The 14,401-nt window shown below is 37.9% G+C and overlaps 1 protein-coding gene and 1 pseudogene across 1 annotated transcript in view; both read left to right on the top strand.

The window, feature by feature from the left end:
- The window catches only part of LOC141540951 (obg-like ATPase 1), a 45,908-nt pseudogene extending 45,550 nt beyond the window's left edge, over nt 1-358 (top strand).
- Nucleotides 359-1,089: 731 nt separating this feature from the next.
- The window catches only part of SUZ12 (SUZ12 polycomb repressive complex 2 subunit), a 34,071-nt gene continuing 20,759 nt past the window's right edge, over nt 1,090-14,401 (top strand). The window contains exons 1-4 of the mRNA XM_074263632.1: nt 1,090-1,463; nt 4,140-4,186; nt 4,272-4,336; nt 9,555-9,623. Of these exons, the coding sequence (XP_074119733.1) occupies nt 1,154-1,463; nt 4,140-4,186; nt 4,272-4,336; nt 9,555-9,623 (491 nt within the window). The 5' untranslated portion in view covers nt 1,090-1,153. The remainder of the gene's footprint in view (nt 1,464-4,139; nt 4,187-4,271; nt 4,337-9,554; nt 9,624-14,401) is intronic.

The following is a 14,401-nucleotide window of genomic DNA, read 5'->3' as shown; positions in this document are numbered from 1 at the left end:
GAGGAGTGGAGGCTAACAGAATTGGGTAAACATCAAGTTCATGCACCCCAGACCACTGCCCCTCGCCTGGCCCAACTCCCATACTGGACGAAGGCGGCAAGTGAAGCTCGGACGGGCTCATCGGGACAAGGCTCCCAGGCCAGCGAGGGCCAGAAACCAGGGAGCTCTGGCTCTTCCCTTCCCTGCGCCCCAACAAGGAGGGCCCAAGGGAGTTGTGGCAGAAGGGTCCAAGGACCTTGGCTAGGACCACCGGGCTGGCCAGCCCGGCTCCTGTCAGCTCCCCTTCCTCATCCCAGCCATCGCCTTCGACCCAACTGCGCCCCTCCCCCTGCTGTCAAAGCTCGGGGCAGGGGGCTAGGACCTAAGGTGAGGGAACCTAAGTCCCGGCATTGGCCGCCCCGCCCCTCGGCAGTGCGCAGGCTCAGATCAGCGCAGACTCAGCCTCGGACCGGCTGGCGGGGGGAGGGAAGAGAGAGAGAGAGAGGGGCCGGTCCGGAGCTAGCGACTCGCGGCTCGCGGCTCGCGCTGGGGTCTCCTCCCACAATGCACCGCGGCCGGGAGGGAAGGCCGCTCTGACCCCTCATTTTCCCGCGAATTCAGTTCAAAGAGGCGGTCGGGCCCGCGAGCGGCCGCGCGCACCGGCCAACCAACCCCTCCCCTTCCTCTTCTGCTGCTGCTTCCCCCACCTCCGAGGGCCCCCGCGTCCGCGTGACAGGCGCCGAGGCCGCGGCGGGCCAACGGGCGCGGGCAGGCGGGCGGCGCGCGCGCCCGGCGGCCAATCGGCGCTGCGGGCGGAGGGGGGCGGTGCGAGGCCGGGCTCGGGCTCGGGTGCGCGGGCCTCCGGAGCGGAGTAGGGCTCGCCGGAGCGGGCGCTGATTTTTTTTTTTTTCCTTCCCTCCCTCCCCCCCGCCGTCCTCCCTCCTTCCTTCCTTCCTTCCCTCCTGTCCTCTCCTTCCTCCTGTCCTCCCTTCCCTTCCCTCTCCTCCTCTTCCCTCTCAATCCTTCCTGCCCCCGTGCGCGGGCGGCGGGCGGACAGTCGCTGGGGCCGGCGCTTCCCCGTCCCCGTCCCCGTCCCCGCGGCCCGCCCTCCCGGCGGGGAGCTGGCGGCGGGGGGCCCGCGGCGGCGGCGGCGGCGGGAGCAGCGTCCTCGGCCATGGCGCCTCAGAAGCACGGCGGTGGTGGTGGGGGAGGGGGCGGCTCGGGGCCCAGCGCGGGCTCGGCCGGCTCCGGCGGCGGCGGGGGCCACAGCCACGGCCACGGCTTCGGGGCTTCGGCGGCCGTGGCGGCCACGGCCTCGGGCGGCAAGGCCGGTGGCGGCGGCGGCTGCGGGGGCGGCTACTCGGCCTCCTCGGCCTCCTCCGCGGCCGTGGCGGCGGCGGCGGGAGCCGCCGTGCTCCCCGTGAAGAAGCCGAAAATGGAGCAGGTCCAGGCTGACCACGAGCTTTTCCTCCAGGCCTTCGAGAGTGAGTGCGCAGGGGTTGGGGGGGGCGGAGTAGGGACCCCTTCCCTCCCCGGACCCCTCCATTCAGGGCCTCCTTCCCCGGTGCCCCTTATTACATTCAGGACTCCTCTCGTACTGAGGGATTTCAATCGCCTGTACCCCTCCATCAGGGACTGATCCCTATTCCGTGTCCTCAAACTCAGAGACTCCCCTCCTCCTGGTATGGACCCCCTACACCAAGGGACTACATCCCACTGAGAAACCCCCTTGGAACCCCTCCCCGGAGGGATTCCCCTTCTGAGAAAATGACCTCTTCCCTTTACCCTAGGAAACCCCCCAGAATAAGGGACCCTTAAGAGACCTCAAACCGTCGGTCTGCTCCCCTGCATTAAATGACTCCCCTCCTTTCTCTGAAGAGGCTTCTTGAACCCTGTTCGTTAAGCTCCCTCCCCACACCTTCCCGCTACACTAACTCCCTCCCTTCCCCTCTTTAATGTACACCCAGGGACCCCTTACCTCTAGAACAAGGGACTTTGCCTTTCTCCAGGCTAAGGCGCCCCCCTCCCTTATTCCCAAAGTAAGGAGAACTTGTGGGGATCCGGCACCCCCCCCTTCGTGTGCTGAATGAGGGGCAGGTTCTTCCCCCTGCACGAGGGAGCCCGGCCCCGCGACGGGACAGCCCGCACCCTGTTACAGCTTGACTGGAATTACTCATGTTCGAGAGTCCCAAATACTGCAGCTGTGGGTTCCAGGGCACAAAAAAGACTAAAGTTTGAAAGAAAGAAATCAGCACAGATTGTGGCAAGGTTGATGTGTTTGCTCCTTGGGTGGTGGAGGCAGTGCTGCTGCTGGTCCTCCCTGGCGTTTCCACACATTAGTCTTCAATTCTTTTTCAAATACTTGTGATTTTTATAGATACACAACTCGGGCGTGTGAGTAAATTGCCTATAATTTAGCTTACTCTGCCTTGTATTAACGTAACAACCTCTTAAGATGTTTGCTTGGCCCATTTTCAGCTTTTAATGTTTTTTTTAGGGATGCTTATTTTCTCTAGGGAAATCCCTCTCCAATGATTAGAATAAAACCTATAACATCAGCATTGTAAATAATCTGAATTGTTCTGTGGTGGAGTTGTCTAGTTTTTACTCCACCCTTTGCATATCCTGTAGTTAGAGGGGACTATTATTTAGAAAAATGTAGATAAGTTAGCATCTCTGCTATATTGGTCTTTAAGTTTTATGCTGCATCTGAAGTTCAGGGTGTGAGCTGTTCTTGGAAAGAGAAAATTGCCTTATTGAATACTGGTTCTCCACTCTTCTGTGGATATTTGAATTGGGGCTTATTTCAAAAATCAGAGTTTTTAGTCAAATGTTACCCTTGGCAAGAACAATGCTCACTTCTGTTTAATTTGCTTTCAAAGCCAGGTGAGCCTTGATAATTGAAAATAATGAGCTCTTTTAAAGCACTGTGATATTAAGCATGCTGGGAGTACAAACATAAATACGTGTTTGTACCTTTTCTAATTTATCCCTTCCACTTATTAGTTTAATCTGAAGTATTAGTACTACGAAGAAAACATTAAAATAATTTTCATATTTTTCTTTTTGTGGAGTATCTCTGAAAAGCAAGTTGTCCCCGAGTTTACTGTTGAATTTTGAGATGTTGCTCTCTAACGGGTAATCCCATGTTAATTGCAAGTAGGTCTGATTGCACAAAACATAACTTATTTATGAGTAGCCAGGAGGTGAAATGGACTGCAATTAGAAAGACCTAAGTTCAAATCCAGCTTCTGATACTTACTTACCAGCTGTGTGACCCTGAGCGAGATACTTAAAGTTGTTTTCCTCCATTTCCTCATCTGTAAAAATGAGCTGGAGAAGGAAATGGCAAACTAGTCCAATATCTTTCTCAAAAAAACCCCAACCGGGGTCAGAGTCAGACACAACTGAACATTTCTGTTGTAATCCATGTACAATTTATGTGAACTTTAATTATATTGTGATTATAACTTTGTCCAACTTTGGAGAAAATCTAGGATGGAAGGAGAATAATTGGAATTTTTTCCTCTTGTCTAGCAATATGATATATTGGTACATATCTAATCTTAAGGGACTTGTAGTAAAATAAATGTCAGTTGTCCCAAAAAAGTCATATATTTTTGTGATAGAAAAAACTTGCAGAACAATATATTAATATTAAGGATCTTTTTAAAAATTAGAAACTAAAAGTATATGAACTAAGAATTGGAGTTTTTCTAGTTTTATAAGGGGTTTCCTTAAAAATAGATATTTTAAATATTGAGTAAGTTTCATTGTTAGTATTTGTATAAGGCTGACCGGCAGGATTTAAAGATTTATTTAGTAAACATTGACTTAATAGACATAGTGCTAAAAACAGTAACCTTTATTGGTGTTTAGAGTAAACTAAAAACTCATGTTTAGATTGAGAGTCATTTGGATCAAATGCTTATTTTACAGAAAGCACAATTTCTTCAGTGTTTTTAACCAATGTTACATAGTTAGCCAACAGGTCTTTTATGTTCATTGTAGTAAGATATTATTGGAGACAAGTCTGATTTTTGTTTAACATTAAGATATAATTTAGATTTTGGTATATTATATAGAATTTCCATGATAAATAATCATTTTTTAATCATGATGACAGTTTTGATATGTGAATCTTTTCTTCTGTTATACAGAACCAACACAGATCTATAGATTTCTTCGTACTCGAAATCTCATAGCGGTAAGTGTTTGATAATACTAATCAATATCTTTACTTAGTACTTAATCTATATTTAATTTTAACAATTTTTTAAACTTTTTTATAGCCAATATTTTTGCACAGAACTCTTACTTACATGTCTCACCGAAACTCCAGAACAAACGTCAAAAGGTACATTTTATGAATCTTATTTAAAACTAAGCATTTGAACTTAAAAAACAATTTCATTGTGAAAACTGAAGTGGGGGGAGGGTGACTGGATAAATGTGTCATGAAATATTTTTAGGTGCTGTCATCTATTTTTGTAAAGTATTGTAGCAAATTAGCTTTTCCCAGAGAAGCATGCTGGTAGGAAAATGAATAAAATTGGCTTTATTTCATTCTGACCTGGCATAAATTCTTATCTTGGGCAAGTAGTTATATCCAAACTTTATAATTTCAGAATTTACAGTACTCAGTAGAATGGTCTTGGGCATATGAACACAACAAAGTAATTATTAATTGCCTACTCCAATACTTGGCTTACTGAACAATGAAAGATTTAAGTCATCACTTTTAGAGTATGAATGTCTGGGTAGATCATCTATTATTTCATGCCTCATATATGCCAAGTAAATTTAGTGCCCCTTATCATGGGCAAATATGCTTAAAAACATAAAATAAGCCAGGTTTTTTTTTTTAATAAATGTAGTTAGGTTTCATTGTCTTCAGAATTATGGCATGTTGTTATTAAATAAGATATTTGAACTGGAAAATAATATTAAATATTCAGTTTTGGGATTAGATCTTTAAATTTTTTAATATTTTAAATAAAAACAAAACTTAATTTTAGTTATTTAAATTAATGTTTTAGTGAAAATTGTTTTAGAACTTTCAGCAGTTATGGGAATTCATTTTTTTTTTTCACTGAGACCTAGTTGATATTTGTGAGAGATTAAATTTTTTGGTACTCAATTATATTATTTGACAGCCTATTTCAGGCAAAAACTTCAAGTTTCCCAAGTTCTTACTGAGAATACGTAGTAAAGATGTGTCTGATCTTGTTTTTTCTTTACTCAAAATCATTCAGTGACTACTGTTGCTTGTCAAGTAAAACACAAAATCTTTAGTCTGGCATTGAAAGTACTTGGCAGTATAGCAGAACCTTATTTTTCCAGCTTTATTTTCATACATTTTCTTTGCACAAATTTTGTACATTAGCCAAACAAAATTACCTTCAGTTTTCTAATATGTGGTCTGGTCTGTCCTGCCTTGGTTGTTTCCAGTTTCTTTACCCTCTCTTAACTTTGCCAGTTGATTTCCAACCTGTGCTTGACAGCCTCCCAGAGATGCCATCTCTTTGGAAGCCTTTGGTATCCCTAGACAATAAATTCTTCATGCGTGGACCTTAGAGAGCATTAAGAAAGTGGCCTCAGGCTATCTGGTGCAAATGCCTTCCTCCCCCATTTTTATATTTAAGAAAATTGAGACCCAGAGAGGTTCTATAAAGTTACTATTCAGTTTTTTATTAACTTTTAACTTTATTAAGTTCCATGAGGCCAGGAACCATGTTTCATATAAATTTTGTATTTACCTTGAAATACAAAGTGGATATTTAAAATATGTTTTTTAATTGAGTGGTAATGAAAGATTATTCTAGGTCAAAATAAATGACTTAATCAATTCCTACTCAGTTTAGTCTGCCACAACTTAAATCATTATTAAAACCTATTTTGTTTTCATTAGCTTGTTTTACCATGTTTTCATTACCGACCACAAAAGAGTGTCCGAAATATTCAGTATAAAACCAGTAAAGGATAAGATTTATGTCTTTAAGAATTGATCCACCAAAAAAAATCAAATAAATTCCGAATTACTTCATCCCTTAATTGTTATAAATTTTTATTGTGTTACTTATTCTCAAGAGTAGGATTGATTATATTTTACCAATATGTGAAAATAGTTTGCAGTATTGGATAGCATAGTAAAGAGTTTAGGGTTTTATTTTTAATTAACTTAATTCTTGTCTTTTGCTCTTTTATTATCTGAGAATTATTAATGTGAATTATAAGGAAGGCGGGGGTGGGAAGGGCCTAGGGGGGGTAGAGGTGGGGGCCTGTCAGCTAGATGGTACATACAGTAAATTTGAGTACTTGCTCTGGAGTTAGAAGGACCTGAATTAAAATTTAGTCTCAGACAATTATTATTTGACCCTTAGACTCCCAATCCAATTCCTCCTCCCCCCCCAAAAAAAAAATTATTGAGGCTGTTACCATACATGTAAAATGTAACTAAAACACTGAGACAGATTTTTCAATATATCCTGATTTATAGATTCCAATGAGTGTATGAATGTTGTCCTCTTCCGTAGGATAGGATTTGAGTTTTTTGAGCATGTATACATTACTATTGTTCAGAATAGTATTTTTGTTGCTACTTTCTGAGCCAGTGGTGATCACGTTATTGAAATAAATATGCAGCTTTCTAAGATGATTGAAGGATAACTTAAATCCTTCATTCAACGAGCATTTATTATTTGGTTATTTTAATACAGACTGTTATGTTTGAGGGTAGTCATGGGGTAGTAAAGAGTTGGCCTTTGAGCTTGAAGACCTGTTTTGGAAGTACCATTTCATACATAATGCAATAATTGTAATTCATGGCAGGTGGTCTAGACTACTCCTGTTAAACTCAAATGGAAACGGTACTGTATATTTACAGTATTTATATATGTATATATATATATATATATATATATATATATATATATATATATATATATATATATGCATATATATATACAGTATATTTATATTACAAATTAATGTTATGTTATATTGTATTTTTATTTATTTTGTTAAACATTTTCCATTTACAGGCCAGACTATTTTAGGCAATTCCCTGAAAATGATAGTTGCAAAGATGATAACCTACCTGCATTGGTAGAGGAAATTTGCTCATCATTAATTACAGCCTCAGTTTCTATCTCTTACCTGTTTGCAGTAAAATTATAAAAGCAGATGCTTTCTTTTTTGTTTCTAAAATACTATAATCAGTGGGTTTCTTTTCTAGGTTAATTTTTAACATTAGCAGATTATAAACAAAAGTATAACTAAAAATGAATAACAAAATGCCCACATATTTTCTTTGTCCATCTGAGTTCTGCCCCCTCTGTGCCATCTCTTTTTAAAATAGCTTTGGTGGTTTTGACTTTGCTTTGTTTGACTTCTTAAAATATTTTTTTAAACAGAACTGCAATGTTTGATAATATACACTTAGCCATCCATTCTACAGTCATTTCACTAAGTTTACTTTGAATTGCTTATGGATTTTCTAAGAAGTTCCTGCAAATTAGATTTAAAAACAACAACAACAACAAAACTATTTCCTACTTTTTGAAGACCTTTTAGAGACTAAAAACACCTAATATAAATATGGAAGGGAAATTTGATTTTTCTTAGGGCATTGTTTGTACCAGTTCTGTCTTCCTTTGGCTTGTGATTCATAGCATTGAAAGGAGGGGGATAGACTTTTATAAGAGTTACTAATTTACTCCTTTGCCACCAGGCAGGATTTCATGTTAACCATTTCAGAAGAGTGCTATCTGCCCTAGTCTTTAAAGTTTCCACAGAAACTTGATAACTTCCTTGGAAATAATTATTAATTTCAGCAAATATTTAATAAGTTGTTACTATGCTGTTCAAGACACTAGATATAATATAAAGAAAAGGAAAAAGTCTTGCTATTATGGAGATGAGTATTGTAAGGCAAGTGATTGGTCATGTAAATTATGACTAATATAATAAGTACTAATATATTAAAAATAACCATTTTCTTCATGAAAAATACGTATGGGATGAAGCAGCCCCCCTCCCCCCCCAATTGGTTCTGCTTCATATTTAAACTACAACCTGTCCGTGCTAGGGCACATGAGGACTATAGAGTTTGTTGCCACTGCTATTGTTTAAAGCTTTAATTGGTATGCCAAGGGACCACCTAGCATCTGATTGAAAGCATATTTTTATTAAGTTAATGTCAAGAAAAATGAATTCATAACAGGCCTCTTAGGTTGTGTACGACCTTCTTTAAACACTGGAGTAGCTTTGCTGGATTCTGTGTAGCCATTGAGATGAATAAAAATTAAAAGGCTAAAGAATATTAAAATAAAATCTTTTGTTCCCACTATGAGCCTATAAAAATCTTCCAATTTGTATATTACAGTCTACAAAATGACTTAATAGTTTAAGAAGGTATTGTCTGGTTTAGGCTATTCTAACACAACTTGAATATGAAGAATCTTGTTAGCAAGATGTGTAGTATTTTGATTTTTATGTAAATATTTTACTAGGAAGGTTCCTAATCAAGAAATTGAAAATATTTTTGCTGTATTTTCCTTTTTATGGAACTGGTGGTTGTGTACAATATTTGATATTGCATTTGTATTAAAATTAGATTACTGCTAAACTTAAAAAGTTTTCTTTAGGTTACTAATGGCATATTATAGCCTTATGCCTCTGCAAGGAAAATTGTTCCACTTAGTCCCTGCTGATTTCATTTTCAAGAAACTACAAGGAATGTACACTTAACATTTCTTTACTGATACTTTTTGAAACAGCAAGCATGACAATAAAAGTTTATATCAGATAGACTATGAAAAGATGTGTTAATCCCTTAAATGTCAGGAATTGTGTGTCTTGAATATAATAATTAACAGTATTGTTTCTGAAAAATGAAATTATATATAGCTTTAGATTTTTATTTCACATTTTGAAGTCTATTTGATATCACTGTAAAATTTACATGAGATTTTCTTAAAAACTTGTTAATGCTTTAATTATTGTGGATTTTATATTTAAGTAACATAGTCTTTCCTTTTTATACCTTTGTTTAAAAAGATTTTTTTTTCTCCTTTTATGAAATTGATTTACAAGTCAGTAATTCCTAAATTCCTAAAATTTCTTTTGGCATGAACATTAAATTGACTTCAAAACAGTTTTACAACTGTTACCCTATTTTTAATCTGACTTAAATTTTCGTTTTTGCTGTTCCATAAGAATTTGTTGAATTTGTATCTTTGCTAGGTACTTTTGTTTAACATGTGGAATAGATGTTTTGTTTTGCTTTTTACAAAATCTACATTAAATATCACTTTAGCAGAAATTGAAAGGTTTCATATAGTTCCCAAGTATTAGTGATTATTTCCATATGCTTGTTTTACTATTATATACATTCTTTTGAAGAAAAGGCATACCAGTTGTTATGCCTGGCCAGCCCTGTTTAATCTTGTTAAAGTAATAGATGAGTCAAAATAAAAAAATTTCCATCTTGTTTTGTTGTAGGGCCATTAAAATATATTCACATCTTATTTTTCTTAATTAAGAAGCATTAACTTAATTTCTGTTTCTTACAGGAAAACATTTAAAGTTGATGACATGCTATCAAAAGTAGAGAAAATGAAAGGAGATCAAGAATCTCATAGGTAAGGTAAATTATGAGCATATATGAGAGAATATAAGGCAAAAGGTGATAACTGTGATAAGATCCCATTAAAGACCTTAATACAGGGATCCCTTCTGTAACACCCTGACCAGTGAGTACCTAGCCCCATTAGAAATACTTTATTGTGGCCAGTACTCCAGAGCTCCTGGCTGCACAAGATGGCCCATTCCATTGTGGTTGGGGCTGCTCTATTTGCTCAGTGTTGAGCTTTTTAAATATAACTTTCCAATTCCCAGTTCTTGTAGAGGAAAAAAAAATAAAGACAGGTTTTCTTCAAGACAGTCCTTAAAGTTTGTAAAGACTGATTGTCCAGGGTATTCCCCCAGTTCTCCTTTTTTAAACAAAACAGGGCTTAGCTTTCTTTCCTGACTGCGTAAACTCTCTGAGGGAAGGGGGTTTTATTCTTTTTGTTTGTGTTCCCAGTAACTAGCACAGAACCTGGCTTACTGATGCAGAATAAATGCTTGAAGATGGATTGTTTTCTGATTACTTGAATGATGACAATTATGTCTCTGCCCCTTTGAAAATGAGGCTCAGAAATGAATGAGTAGATTGTCTGCCTTTGACAAAACACAGGGGCAAGTTTAAAAAAAAAAAAATGAAGAAAACATGATAAAAATAGAGAACTGAGAAAAAACCAAGAACTTGTCCTATATTCCTTTGAGTACTTGCATACCCAATAGGGCAAAACTATGAGATGCAAATTTTGAAGGAAATAATTGGTCACACGATTAAAGTTGGGAAAGGGATCTTAGAAATCTAGACCAGATCCTTTCTTTTTTTTCAGATAAGGAAGCTGAAGTCCACAAAAGTTAGAGGACTTGCCCAAGATGGTATAGGTAATATCAGGTGGCACAGCCAGGAATTGATCCTAAGCCTCTGGTAAAGCCAGGCCTCCCTGATTTCAGGCTTCAACATAACATTGCTTTTTTAGAGCTTTTGTCTTATAAGGAAACAGTGAATGAGAGTACACAACCAGTTTTCCTATTTTTTAAAATATACTTTCTAAATACAACAATCGATATAATCTTCAGTGATTTGCTGTGAGAATAGTTTTGGTTTATTCAAACTTTAAAATTTGTCTTTGGAATGCAATAGTTTTGTAACTATTGAATTTTTTTTAAAGTAAAAATTGATTTTTAATCTAATCTTATTTTTTAAAAAAATTGCTATGTTTGGGATGTTTTCAAATTGAGCCAGTCACTAATTTATGAGCAGGTTCTGTTCAAGAAGTTTTTTCTAAGTTAGGAATTTAGAAATCATTTTCTTATAGAAACAATGTTATCAATGGTTGGTATTGTCCTAAGGTAGCCTATAAAAATTCTTCCAGCTCTCATAACTGAACTACAGTATTAGTAATACAGACCCCAATTGCCATTGATAACATTGTTTCTGTGTGAGTGCTCATTCAGAGTTTTAGCATCACATACCAGAATTATATCTCTTGATAACTATTCAGGCAACAGGAATAGATCCTTATTTGAAATTGCCATTCATATGTTAGGGAAATTTATAAGTTAAGATATTCTTAAATTGTCTCATAACAATTGTATATGACACTAAATTATGGCTTGTCATTGGTTAATTTTTTTAGTAACCAATTCCATCAAGCCATTGTCAAATTGCTCTTAAAATCTTAATTATATCCATTAATCAGAATTTTACAACAAATTTAAAATTTAAATTATTAATACCTTTTCACAGTTGTCACATTTTGGATGTATAGATGCCTGTGTGTACCGAATCTAAAATAATTTACTAAGTACTTTAGGTATTTGAAATACTACAGTGGGATATAGTATTTGCCTGATACAGTGTGTATTTATTTATATCAAGAAAGCAGATCTTTAATATTTTAAGTAACAAGAAAATTGGTAAGTAGAGTATCTGAGAGGCTTGAAACTCAGGTGTCCTTTTCTATTGAAGATTGAAGTTTGTTTGTTTGTTTTTGTTTTGTTTTTTTGTACTTAGACAATCAGAGTTAAGTGACTTGCCCAGGGTCACACAGCTAGGGAGTGTTAAATGTTTGAGGGCAGATTTTAACTTAGGTCCTCCTGACTTCAGGGCTGGTGCTTTATCCATTGTACTAGCTAGTTGCCTTCAGAAGAATGGATTTTTAAAAACTAAGTTGTAGGATAAGAAGAGGCACTGGACCTGTGGTTTTACACTGATATAGGGAATTCCTGGATAATGAAACTCCATCTAGACATACAGATCAGAGCTGTGTTTGGTGCCCAGCACTTTTGCCATATTTCCTCTTATACTTTAGTTAAAATTGCAAGTTCAAAATATAAACTTCACACAAGAAAGAGAGAAAGGGGGAGAAAAAGTTAGGAACTGAGATCTCATGTAGCAGTTTAATTCAGAAACCCATAAGTGCCTTCAGAATCCAAAATATAGGGTTAAGTTTGAGGGGAAGTATAAAGTTAAGGCTTTTTCCCTGTTAACAGTTGCAGTTTAGTAGAGAACTAAAACATACATATTAATAATTTTACTTGACCAGCCCTCTGATTTTATAATATGAAGAAACTTCTTATACTAATAAATGTTGGCATCTGGTAGTTGTAAATTAACCTCAGAGAACGTAGCTGCTGCTTCTGTGTTGGGGCTTAAAGCCAGGTCTTGGCCAACTTAACTATTAACTCTTGTCTAGTCCTTCCTATTTCTTATAAATAACTGCAATACAAAATACTTGAGCTTGTTATGTACATTCAGTTCTGTTAGCAAATGTCTGATTTTTCTTCCAATGAACAAAACAATCTCTTTTCTTTCCCTGCCTCTTCCTCCATTGGAAAAGAAAAAAGAAAAACAAAATTCTTGTAACAAATATTAATAATCCAAACAAATTTCTGCATTGAACATGTCCTAAAGACAAGAACTCACTCTGCCCTGAGTGGCTCACATCTCTGGCAGGAGGTGGGTAGTTTGCATCATAGTTTGTATTATCAGTCCTCTGAAATTGGATTTGGATCATTCAGCACCTGCTTAGGAAGTGCCAGCTTCATGCTGAGTAAGTACCATGTAAAAGCTAACTCTGTAGAAAACCTTATTGCAGCTCTGCCTGTGAAGAATTTAATCTCTAGTTAGGTATCATCATAATGAATTAAATATTTGAGTGCCTGCTACTGTGTGACACTAGGCATTGCACAATGTAGTCCAGTCCAACAGTCTAACTGAAGGGAAAATATATTAAAAGATGGATTAAAAGCCAAGCCTTTTAAACCCTAAGCCTTATAGACCCTTCCAATATTCTTGCACGGAAACTATACATTCTGATGTCCAGTCACAATGCCTTCCTGACTTTTTATAATGACTGTTCTCCTTTGCCTAGAATGCTTTGCCTCCTGGCATCCTCCTAGACTGCACAAATCCCATCTTTTATAAGACCACCCCCTCAAGGATGTGCTTCTGCCATCGCCCAGCATCTTCCCTCTAAGATTGCATTTACACTGCATACATCTTGCATGGTTAGAGTTGTTTGTGTATTGTCTTCCCCATTAGAATGTATGTGAGAGCAGAGGCCATGTTTTTGCCTGTCCTGCATACATATAGTCAGCATAGTAAGTGCTTAATAAAGGCCTATTGATTGAGTGCTGACTACTAAATTTAGTGGCATGTAAAGAATAGAAGATTTAAGAGTTCATTGGAAAGAATAATCAGGAATGGGGTGTTGGAACAGCCAAGACTCGAACCAAGTGTAAAATCATGAAGTATAGAGGAGCCTCAGAAAAAGGGAGAGAGTTCTCTCAGAGGACTTAGGAGCAAACATGTGCAAGGCTTGAGCTGTGGACAGTAAATGTTGGTAGATTATGTTTCAGAGGTCTGGAGTGGCAGCCACTGGGAGGATTTTGTCACTTAGGAAGATAAATCTATTACCAATGTTGATAGGGCAAATTTAATGGTGACAGGCTCTTTTCCCTTCTAGTTTTGTGCTACCAAAAAAAATGATAATTTTTCCTTTGGCTGTCTAGGAATTGAAATAGTACACTTAAGTTATATATTTATCTTCGTGGACATTTCAGGGATTCTAAGTCATGTAAAGTTTGCTCAAAGCTTTTCTTGCCCTTCATGTTTATGTTGGAATTTAATTCTGTTCATAAAAACCAAGATTTTCTGACTTTTTTTTTATCCTCCTCCCTATAGCCTAAACTCTAGAGCCTTTCACAAATATAGGTATGCAATAACATTTTTGTTGAATGAATTGTTTGATTTTTCTTTAAAGATCAAACAACTGACCAACAATTGTAAAAAAAAAGATTTTGAGTTTTCTAGCACTGATTAGGTAAGCTGAACCACAGAATCCATTAGCCAGATGGCTGGCATTATGTAATGGGTTGAGGTTTTTTATATATCTGAATTGTACGATCAGGTAAACTGGTTGAGCCCTTCAGCTAATAATTATCTGTAACTCAGGCGGCCTTAATGTTTAAAAATAAGAGTCCCTTCAAGGTATATTTGTGCTTATTACAGAACAGTCAAGTGACTTATATAAAACACTAGGTATAGTGATTTGGACAATCATCTTATGCTTAGGAATTAGGAAAAGGTGCTTTCTGAAACTTTCGTATAATTAAACTAAAATTGTGAAACTTAGTTTAAGTATAGATTGTGCAAGAATACTTATACTCATTTTGGCATAATTAGATATGATTTAGATTAAATCAACCTATCAAAATTAGCAGTATGAAATGCGACATTTTTGCTTCATTTTTAAGAAGGAATGAAATGATAACTTATGTAATTTCTGAGCTTTGCTTT

Source organism: Sminthopsis crassicaudata, chromosome 4, assembly GCF_048593235.1.
Source record: "Sminthopsis crassicaudata isolate SCR6 chromosome 4, ASM4859323v1, whole genome shotgun sequence".
Classification (NCBI taxonomy): domain Eukaryota; kingdom Metazoa; phylum Chordata; class Mammalia; order Dasyuromorphia; family Dasyuridae; genus Sminthopsis; species Sminthopsis crassicaudata.
Note: the sequence above shows the minus strand (reverse complement) of the source record. Positions and strands in the feature narration are given on the sequence as shown.